The 11,141-nt window shown below is 43.9% G+C and overlaps 2 protein-coding genes across 2 annotated transcripts; both read left to right on the forward strand.

Moving 5' to 3' along the window:
• Positions 1–533: 533 nt before the first annotated feature.
• LOC127324369 (uncharacterized) lies at positions 534–1,631 on the forward strand. Its single transcript, XM_051352234.2, has one exon. The coding sequence runs from the start codon at positions 765–767 to the stop codon at positions 1,086–1,088; it is 324 nt and encodes a 107-aa protein (XP_051208194.1). The 5' UTR covers positions 534–764; the 3' UTR covers positions 1,089–1,631.
• A 7,975-nt stretch (positions 1,632–9,606) lies between these two features.
• LOC127324313 (uncharacterized) lies at positions 9,607–10,829 on the forward strand. The gene is made up of 2 exons (XM_051352230.2): positions 9,607–9,957; positions 10,082–10,829. Exons 1-2 carry the CDS (start codon positions 9,898–9,900, stop codon positions 10,601–10,603), a joined length of 582 nt encoding a protein of 193 aa, XP_051208190.1. The 5' UTR covers positions 9,607–9,897; the 3' UTR covers positions 10,604–10,829.
• Positions 10,830–11,141: the final 312 nt, after the last annotated feature.

An 11,141-nucleotide genomic window follows, 5' to 3' on the forward strand; every position in this document is an offset into this window, starting at 1 on the left:
ATACGCAACATCTTTGATGACCGTAATAGAGTATTTCGTGTGTACGATGACCTGATCGAATCCCACGGAAAAGTTTACTGGGCGAATTCGTCAATGTTAAAACCCGTCGGATCAGTGTCTTAGACTCAGTTTCTTACAGATGCTCATGCGGTAGGGTATGCGTACGAGTGTTGATAGCAGTGAGTGTATGCAGATATTTATGAGTGTGCTAACTGTGTTTCCCCAAAAAATCCTGCCGAAAAGTTTAGTTACCCACCATACATTTAACTCAAGACGAAACACACGAAGGTGACAAGCAAAGCAGCTAGCAGCACGCACGAAACCGCAAGGCGCAAGAGAATCGTACAACTCTCACCGGAGCCGAGTAGCCGACAGATGCAGACCAAGCAGGCAAGCAAAGGTTACAAGGCGGACACGCTTTCCCTTCCCCGCCTCCGCTAGCCTCCAAGCTCAAATACCACCCACACACCAGCCAGCACGCAACCCCCTTCTCTTACACGAAATATCCCCGGCTGACAGAACCGCCGCGCGCGGTAGCCTCGTCTCCAACACATATTCGCCGTCACCTCCCGGCCACACACACGCTCAAATCTTTTTCCACTCCTACAAGTACCAGCCCAGCAGCATATACGGCAAGAAAACAACTCCTCATCCTCCTCCTCATCTTCATCCTCATCCTCCTTGCTTGGTGCATCTCCATCTCCATCCAGTAGCAAGCTAGCGATCTGAGCGCGGGAGAAAGGGAGGTTCTTGGAGCGGCAAAGATGGTCGGGCCAATAGTGATCGCGTCAGCTGGGCTAGGGATGCTGGCGGGCTTGGCCATGGCGAACCGGACGGACGGTCTGCCGGCGGCTTCCAGGTGGGACGCGCGGCCGCGCTGCTCCACGTGCAGCGGCACCGGCCGGGAGGAGTGTCTCTGCAACCGCTGGTCCGACGGCGACGTCGGCTGCGGGACCTGCTCTGGGTCCGGCCGCAAACAGTGCCGCAGCTGCGGAGGCTCCGGCACCGGCCGGCCGCTCCCGGCGCGGCTCGTCGTCCAGCAGCAGAGGCTGCCCACCAAGCCCGGGCGGGGCGGAGACTACAACTGATGTATTACATCAGTTCCCCGGCAGGGGAAATTTACGGTACAAATTAAGCGCAAGACAACACAAAAGTATATATACATCTTGTCCATTCCCGTGGATGTTATACGTGCCTTCTTCAGGACGTAGTAGCTCTTGCTCCACCAGATCAATCCATCGATTGTACTCTGTCGGTCTATTTAAATGTGAGTTGATGCATGCACTTCAAGGTTCAAGGCCAGTAGTACTAAGAGCAAAGCAACAGCAAGAATAGAAGAAAAATTGTACTGCTACAAGAGATCCAAGTTAAGGTTGGTGATGCAAAAGCGCCATCAGGTGCTGCGTAGGTAGATCATCAGTTCTTTGTTGGCCTTGGAAGGTTGTCGCTATTCCTTGTGTATGTAATTTTAACACACTTAGATTCCTTCATATATCTATAGTCCTTCTTGGTGGTGTTGTGTTGGCTGCTTTGCCTTGTATAATATTTGTATAGCCTTTGCTATCTCTCGTTGATAAATAATGAAAAAGGTTGTGTGCACCGGTCGATGCACAAGCCAGGTGATGCTCTCATTTTTTTTTTGTATATATATAGATTAACAAGAAGCATGCATAGGCGCCCAGCGCCCCCTTAGTCTGTCTTCAGCACATGATTTCAATTGATTTTAGTTGGGTGTTGAATTATTTCAGAAAACGGTGTAATTGAAGGGCATTACTGGATTGAGTTTGATAGATAATGTAATTTTAATGTTGATTGGGTGGATACTTGGGCGTTTGTTCCTGATCTAGTAGTTCCTATAAAACTACATGAAGAAGTTAGCTCGAGTGGTGTAGAATTCGATTGCCTCTGAAAGCTGAAGAAAAGTTTGCAGATTTGATAATTCGTGGAGAGGTATTACCGGTTTGAAACTAAGGATCTTAACTGGTGGTGTGTTGCCGGTGCGACCGTCCTTCCGCTCGCATGGCGTGCAACGGCTGATGGGTTACGATCTAGGCTGTACGGCCCTGATCAAGGCATGAGAGGCTCGGCACGTGTGCTGCGTGGAGTTGTGGCCTTGGCCAAGACAGCGACGACCCGCATTCGTGCACTGGGTTGATCTCTACTCTTCTACACTTCATGCTGGGAGACTGACTGGCGGCATGGGAGCTGCTGGTCTTGCTAGTAATGGAAGCGGTCATAGAATTCTTCTCGCGGCAAGATTAAGATCTGCTGGATGCCTGTCCCCATCGATTTGGTGGGAGTGTAATTTTCCAAAGCGTTCCGCCGGTGTACTCGAATGGACGCTTCATGCATGGAGACTACTAGATCGGATAAGATTTTCTGACCGTTTGGTTTCACAGCGAGCGTTGTGAAGCTCTGCTAGTTGTTACCATCAAGGGTGTGCTTTCTCGTTTCATGATGAAGTCCGTGGAGAACTCAAACCGATGCATCAAATATGATAGCAAGAACACCACTAAGATGCTTAAATCCTACACTCTCAAATTTCACCAAAGCTACAAAAGCTAATGGAAGAATAATAGAGGACGAACACCAAATTTCTCTCAAAAACAATATCTAGGGATTCCCTCATAAAGAAGGGAATTTGATTGGTGCGATTGTAGAACACCACTAATATGCTTAAATCCTACACTCTCAAATTCCACCAAAGCTACAAAAGCTAATGGAAGAATAATAGAGGACGAACACCAAATTTCTCTCAAAAACAATATCTAGGGATTCCCTCATAAAGAAGGGAATTTGATTGGTGCGATTGTAGATCTAGATCTCCTCTCTTTTCCTGAAATGTGAGCAATAATCATGAAGGGAATAGAGGAGAAGGAGCAAGCTACTCAAGATCAACAATGGAGTAAAGAGAAAATGGAGACCCATGGGGGAGAAGGGGGATTTTTATAGGTCCCTCCCCAAATCCTCCCCCCCACCCGCCCCACGAAAATAGTCGTTGCAGCATCAGTTGTACCGAAGACTACGCCCACCCATACAAGGAGCAAGGCACGCGTTCAGATGGAGAAAAGCAGGGTTCAGACCAGAGTCTTCGCCCCTCCAGCTCTAGGAAAGACAAAAATAGCTGAAACTGAAACAACCATAAGTTAAGCATCCAGATTCCGATTTTGATGATCTTGGACTCGTTTTGAAGCTAGGAACGAGCTCTAAAAAATCATGTAGAGAACCATCTTCAGCAAGGGAGGATAAAAAATGATGAATGGTTTGACCTATCTATAAAAGAGAAACCGATAAAACCTCCAATTTTGAAAAAGCAACAACTTGAGTAAGGAAAATTCGATTTAGGTGAAACCAATTCTTTTGGAATAAGAGGTTGGAAATAGCTATCCCACAAAGACTGGAAATCTTACGAACAAGTGGGGTAGTTTTTCCATGAATTTGAAGGTGAAACCTCTCGACATGAAGAACTGGGAAAAACTTCAATATTAAAAATGCAACGATTTTTCACACGATATCCATTTTCGATCAACTAGAGCTTGTCATGAGAATAAGAACATGATATAAAACATCATATGGACAAGATCCAAATAACAACCAAAAAAGATGATACAAGGATGCAAAGGTTTGAGCTCTCTCCGAACGATACGATTGAGTTACTCACTTGAGAGACCTCTTAGTAGCACGGCAACTAACCTATAAATCGGCCTCCCCACTAAACCATGAGGCTGGTAAGAAAGAAACCCTATAAAAAACAAACCTTATCCTTTCACATTCCATTGAGCCATATGATGATGATCTTGACCCCAACAAGATGGAACGCCTTTCTTTATTGTGCTTGCGTGATGAAGTCTTCCGGATTGCTCCGCATAATCCACTATGGGAGAGATTATTCTTTAGCGCATATTCACATATCCATAATCAATACATGGATGGCAAGCTTCAAGCATATGACCTCTTTGAGATAACTCATCTTAAACTTGCACATCATTTTTTCTTTCTTCATCATGTTGATCTCTTGAAGATACACTTGAGGGCTCACTTCATATTCATCTTCAAGACATACTTGTCACTTTATCTTCTTAATTTGGTTATTTTTTCAACCTTTAAGCCAATGTATGGTTCAAACATTTCCTATGGACAAATTAATCCTGCAAATATAATTCAATGCAAACATTAGTTCATAGCGATTGCCATTAATTACCAAAACCACAAATGCGGACTCCATGCACTTTCAACTACCCCATAGTACTACTTAATTCGCTATCATTTTCACGAATTTGACTCTTTGCTATTATTTTTCGGTGTATTTTAATTATTTAAATGTGTGAAATGCGCATATAAAAATTTGCTAAAAATGCGAAGGCGCGGGCCAAACTGGAGCGTTGTTGGGTGCACTGCCACCAGCAAACGGACATGGGCCTCCGACCGGTTCGTGGGCCACTACAAATGAACTGAAAAAATAGTTTCGATGTCCAAAATGCAGTCCTATATTGGATATGCCCTATAATTGATGTGTATAAGTGGCGATTAGTACTCATATAGTGCTAGGATGGAGTACCAAGGCCCTGTGCTGCTCAAGCCTCTTGTCCAACACGGGTGCCGCATCTTTTCTACCTTGATACATGCCTCCCTCCCACGTCCTTGCATGTCACCGCTCTGTGCATCACCGCATGTGCGTGACTCCGCACACCCATCTCTCTTCATAATCCGCCCCAGCTCGCCCTGATCCGACTCCTCCGTCTTCCTGTCGTGATGCCCGAGCTCCTCCCTGTCACGAATATGACACCTCTGCTCGTCTCCAACAACCGCATTATCTCATGTTCGGCTTCTTCGTCCCAGCACTAACCATGCCTCCTGTTCTGCTCGTGCAGGTTCGGGGGGGGGGGGGGGGGCAGACAAAGTCGGTTCAGCCGCGTAGCGGGAGGTCGAAGAGAAAAAATGTGATCGATACAATGGCATCTCTATGTAACATGGGATTTGACGAGAGGGCAAGTTGGTCCAAAAGAGTAACCGACAAAACCAAGAAGAGACAGTTTTTTGCTTTTATTAGTAAGCATAAAGATATATTTTTTTTACCAATTTTTTAAAAAATAAAAAATAATTTAATTTCAAAAAGATTTGTTTCCTTTGAATTTAAATACTCAAGAAAAATCTGTAATCAATCCAAAACACTATTTTGGAGGAAATTCTTAAAATTTGAACAATTCATTTAATAATAATAATTTATTATTTTAAATGAATTAAGTACTCATACATCGAATAATAATTCTAAAAATGGAATAAATCCCTTAGAAATTCATAAACAAATAAAAAGGGGTTATATGCAAAACCAACTCTAATGCATATCACTACTGTGCATAATAGCATGAATTAGATATTTGAACATTGTCTTACTAGCAATGATACTATCTTTTCAGAATCCGAGGTCCCGGGTTAAACAAATGCTATCAACTGCACTATCTTGTAGTTTCAAGACAAGTTCAATCCTTGCTCATGCCTTTCAAGGGTTTATATTTAATTACTTGTAAAGTACTATTCATATCATTCTTTCACTTAAAAATAAAGTATCATCTTCATAAAATTATGAATATGACTACATAGTGCGATGAAACGATGATTTGTGTTGATGGTTGATGGTGCTCCGGTGATGGCGCGAGACAATCTTGCTGAGCTTTGTTGTGGAAGAGGTTGAGAAACCCCAAGATGAAGGTGTGATGAGCACATCAACAAATTTTCCCTCAGTACGAAACCAAGGTTTAATCGACCAATATGAGAAGGGTGTGAATTATGAAGGTGTTGCTAGCTAACTAGTGGCAGGGCGCACTACCAGCGTCAGCATCAATGTGGAACTTGCACACAACGCAACAAAAGTACTTTGCCCCAACTTGCAGTGAGGTTGTCAATCTCACCGGTTTGCTGAACACAAAGAATTAAACGTATCGAGTGGAAAAGATGTTTGCAAAAATTAAAGAGAACATGAATTACAGTAAGTAAACAGAACATGATGATTGTCTCAGTGTAAAGGAAAAGACCGGGGTCCACAGTTCACTAGAGGTGTCTCTCCATAAAGATAAATAGAATGTTGTGTGAACAAATTACAGCTGGGCAATTGACAAAATATCAACCATACATGACAAGATGATTACTATGAGATTTGATTGGGTATTACAACATAATACATAGACCGTAATCCAACTGCGTCCATGACTAATAACCCACCTTCCGGTTATCGTCCGAACCTCTTTCAGTATTAATTTGTAAGCAACATATTATCATATTAAGCAATGTGTGTAAATTAAATAATAGAATTACCCTTGGATAAAACATTGTTTTGTTTTCTCATATATGTAAAAGTGCAACCAAGTGTAAGCAAAACATATATGAATTGGTGTAAAACAATCATGGATCATCAAAAATTATAGATACGTTTGAGACGTATCAATGGTGAAGGTTCCATTATAGCAATTGTCAACATATTCACATAGGATTAACAACACATATTCTTAGTGATTTTTGCGTCGTATATTACGCATGAACCATCAGATCTAAAATGGCTATGGGGTTCTCGAGGTACTTATTTTACTAGTTATATTTGTTCTCAAGCTGTGTATAATCGAAGTAGAGTTAACGGGGTATCCTCCATGGACCAATGAGATCTCGAAGTCATTGTATATCTTTGTTTTGTAATAATAAGTGTTCATTATTTGGACAACTAATGTTTATGTTGCACCACTGTGAGGGATGTAATATTTGTGAAATGATACTTTCATAAGAGTTATATCAACAAGTTGCGTACTACAATATACAATGATATGCTCGGTCAGTCAATTATAGTAGTAGCAATCCACTTGGTAGAAGAAGGTCTTATTTTTCCACCTATGGCTGTAGTAGGAATAAGGATGCAATGGGTAGGGTATGGACAGGGTAGAGAAATACCATACCCATACCCGTATAGTTGATGGGTACAAAGTTCTACCCATACCAGTACCCATGGGTATAAAACTTTACCCATACCTATATCCATACCCGCGGGTACCCGTACCCATTGGTTACCCGTTAGGTAGGTCAAATTGTACAAAAGCCACTCACAATTTAAAATTTATTGATAACAAATTTGATTAAAAAATGAATTATCTCAACTCAATAACAGGTAGTTGAGTACATAACAATTAACAAGATATAATAATCACATTCTCATATTCTAACTCATAAGTCAACAAAAGTAGACATATCGTGTAGAAAATTTACAATAAACGGCAGGGTATGGGTATACGCGCGGGTACGAGGATATACTCGTACCCTACCCATAGTTTAATGGGTAGTATATGGGTACTCATACCCTATCCATGCGGGTACGGTATCTGCGGGTACCCATACTCGTGGGTAAAATTTCAATCCTTAAGTAGGACAACGGTGTGTTTGTTGGTGTTTACCTTGACCTTCATTTGATAATGATTTAATAAATTACCACATTTGGAAAGATAAAACATGAAAATAAACTGAACAGATAATATTGCAACCTAAATGGGTACCACCTCCTCATTGGAGATGCATGCAGTCTTCATGTGACTTTAATTTCCCTACAATGCACCTCATCTACTATTTGTTTGGTCATTTTTTCTGTAATATATCTAAACCCAACTTTTATTGTAAAAATAGAAATTGCATATCTGAAGTCCTCCACACATACTCAATGATAGCACCTCATCTACTATTGGGTTGTCCTTGTCAAAGGGTATGGTTGATCTATCCTCATCTTCATCATCATATTTTTAACCCATTTGCTCATCTTCAACATCCTCGTTCTTATCTGTCCCATAGCTAGTCTCAAATTATGGATCAATCAAATATTTCCTATTTTCCATCCTACCAGGATCAATAAATAAATTTGGGTATTCATCATCATCATATTTGAAAACAAAATCATCCTATGCTCCTCCTATTTCTACGTCTTCCTCTTCGTTTGGTGTTGCACACTCAAGAAGAAACTTCTTTGATTACACTTGGTTGAGTTAGGAGAAACTGCTTGGTTTCATTCTGCTGAGCTATTTGCGTACATGATGGTCCAAAGTCATTAGTGACTTGCTCTTTCCCGGTCTCTTTTTTAACAATATGGATGGACATCAACACAGTCCCCGTGAACATGTCTCTACTCTACACTAGGGCCAACGACTCGTTAGTCCTAATTTCTTAAAAAATGTCAGAATTAATGTCATAGTACATGGGCAGGAATATCTGGTTTTTGCTACATGGAAACTTGGCAAATTCCATGTGCAAGTTTTCTAGAGTCAGCTCTTCCACGTCTATTATCAATTAGTAATCAAATACGGTGCTAAATGTAATTCAACTGTTAGGCAAGGTTTCAGTTCGACACGTGTACCGAACCTTCAGTAAAAATCAGATGCATCAGACGTCCTATGGTTACTAACACATATTCTTGCGATTACTAGCATGATCCAAATCACTAATTAAAATAATTAACTTACCCCCAGAGACAACAAACAACACATTCATAGGGCTCCAGAGCTGCAAAGCTTTGCTTCGAGGTACCTCTACCTCTGTGTTGTCCCCTCCAATGATCTTTATAGATGCATGATCCATCTACGCGCGCCTAGATCCACCTCACATCGATTGTTCATGGTCTGCCGATGACAACTGGGGCTCAGACACTTCGTTTCCAGCCGCCAGAGCACAACAAAGAAGAGGACATTGACTAAGAGGGCGGGCAAGAGATCGGTGAGGCGTCCGTGCTGGAGGAAAACTAGCTAAGGTAAGTCCTGGAAAGTGTACGACGGCGAGCGATAGATTAATGGCGGCAGGAGGAGCAGAGTAGGCAAAGAAAGTAGCAAGCGACAAAAATATGAAATGACACGAAAATCCTCAAACATACGACGCGAGCCGTCTTTGGCTGACGTAGTGGTGCCCACCTTGTAGGGATAACAGTCACAAACTAGGTTAAATCCACATGTAAGTAAACGAGTCAAATGGACGAGAAGTTAACCAAACCAAACGGTAGCCGGAGTCCATTGAGTGACATAGAAACAAAGACTCCATAAAATGTAGTGACATCCATCAAATTCGCTGTTTCAACGCCATAATATTGGCAAGAACTAGAAGCACCGTAAAAAAATTATATGTTCGCTCCGTTTATAAATAGATGTCTAGGATTTATCTAACTCTGAATGTATCTAGATACCGTATGGATACACCTAAATATAAATAAATTTTAAACATCTATTTATAAACAAAGGTAGTAGATGAAACCGAGGTAGAATCATGGCTTACACATACGCTTGGATGCTCGTCTCCACTGGCCAACGCGTAGACCATTGCTTGGTTCTGGATCACGGCGCACTTTGCCACGCAGGCAGAATTAGTCTGATCCCCAGCCAAATTAGTCTGATCCCCAGCCAGTCCATCTCCTGCCACAACTCATGGACTCGGTTTAGAAATCAGGGACAATGTACTCTCCACCGGTATCTGCTAATCTGCTATCCTCTCGATATCTTTACACTTGTTAGCTGGAGTGCTTGTACTTCTTCGATCCTTCTTTCTGCATTTTTAATTAGCTTCTGCATGTGCTCGATCGAATTAACTCATGACATGTGCAGGCATCGCGAAGCTACGCACGCGTCATAACGCGTGTCCTGCCTACGTGTCTGGCATGTACGCGCTCTCCGGCTTGCGACGGCCGACGTGTCCTCGGGACTGTGCTGTAGCCGCAGCCTATATAAATCCCGCCTGCTCTATGCCATGCCAGATCAAACGAAGCCAAGTCGAGCAATAGACAAACTCATCTTGTTTTCAGATTCAAATCCACTATTCTCAATTCTTGTTCGCGAGTGATTTTTGCGTCTTCGAGCTAAGCAGTTTGTTTGAGCAACCCCAGTACGCAAGATGGCATCCAACCAGGAGCAGGCGAGCTACCGCGTCGGCGAGGCCAAGGGCCACACCCAGGTACGCTCATGTTCATGTCCACGATCTCGACCGATCGTTGCCGAGAAAATGTCTCGCATCGATCGACCATTCGATCCTAGCTGCTTCCGTTCGTGTCTGTAATGTGATCGTGGTATGTTTGCAGGAGAAAACGGGGCAGGTGATGGGTGCGGCAAAGGACAAGGCGTGCGAGGCCAAGGACCGGGCGGCGGGCCTGACGGGGAACGGGTCCGGCCAGGGGCAGGGCGCCACGGACGCCGCCAGGCAGAAGGCCGGCGAGGCCAGGGACAAGACGTCTGAGACGGCGCAGGCTGCGAAGGACAAGGCGGCTGGGACGGCGCAGGCCGCCAAGGACAAGACCGTCGAAAGCAAGGACAACACCGGCAGCTTCCTCGGCGAGAAGACGGAGGCGGCCAAGCAGAAGGCGTCCGAAACGGCGCAGTACGCGCAGGAGAGGTCCTCCGACGCGGCGCACTACGCCAAGGAGTCGGCCGTCGCCGGCAAGGACAAGACCGGCGGCGTGCTGCAACAGGCCACCGAGACGGTCAAAGGCGCGGTGGTCGGCGCCAAGGATGCTGTGGTGAACACGCTGGGCATGGGCGGCGATAACACCACTGGCAAGGACACCAGCAGCACCGCCGACAAGATAACCGGCAGGGATCAATAGATGCGATTGCTCCCGCGTAGTTTGATTTCGTTTTCGCGGGGTTTTACTAGTATGTTTTATCTTTCAACTTTGATGATTTCTGAATGCCCCCGCTCGTTTAGTTTGTAAGTTATGTCTTTGACGTGCTCGTGTTCGGATCTGTAACGCTGTATGAGTACTATGAATGGATAGCGAGGACAGGCAAAAGCTGGAAATAAAAGTTCATGTGATTAAAACCTCTTATTTTCATGGCGTGTTAACTAGGTTCCATTGTCATTCAAACATACATTCTGTAGCATTGGTATGTAACTTCATGAGATGGCATGCATTGGCATTTGGTGATAACTTTGACAGATTCGATCAAAGATAACGACCGGAGATAAGATAATGTAGCATTCATAGAAAACATTTTGAGATCTTGCTCGCCTCCTACGTACGGAGGCTGTTGGGCGAAACCCACGCAGCAACGGGGCCCTTCCCCACGGGGCGGCAGCCCCCTTCATCTAGCAGCGGTGGGGTTCCCTCCGCCCAGTGGTGTCATCCCCTTCGCTACTGCCGA

The sequence above is a fragment of the Lolium perenne genome, chromosome 1 (assembly GCF_019359855.2).
Source record: "Lolium perenne isolate Kyuss_39 chromosome 1, Kyuss_2.0, whole genome shotgun sequence".
NCBI lineage: Eukaryota > Viridiplantae > Streptophyta > Magnoliopsida > Poales > Poaceae > Lolium > Lolium perenne.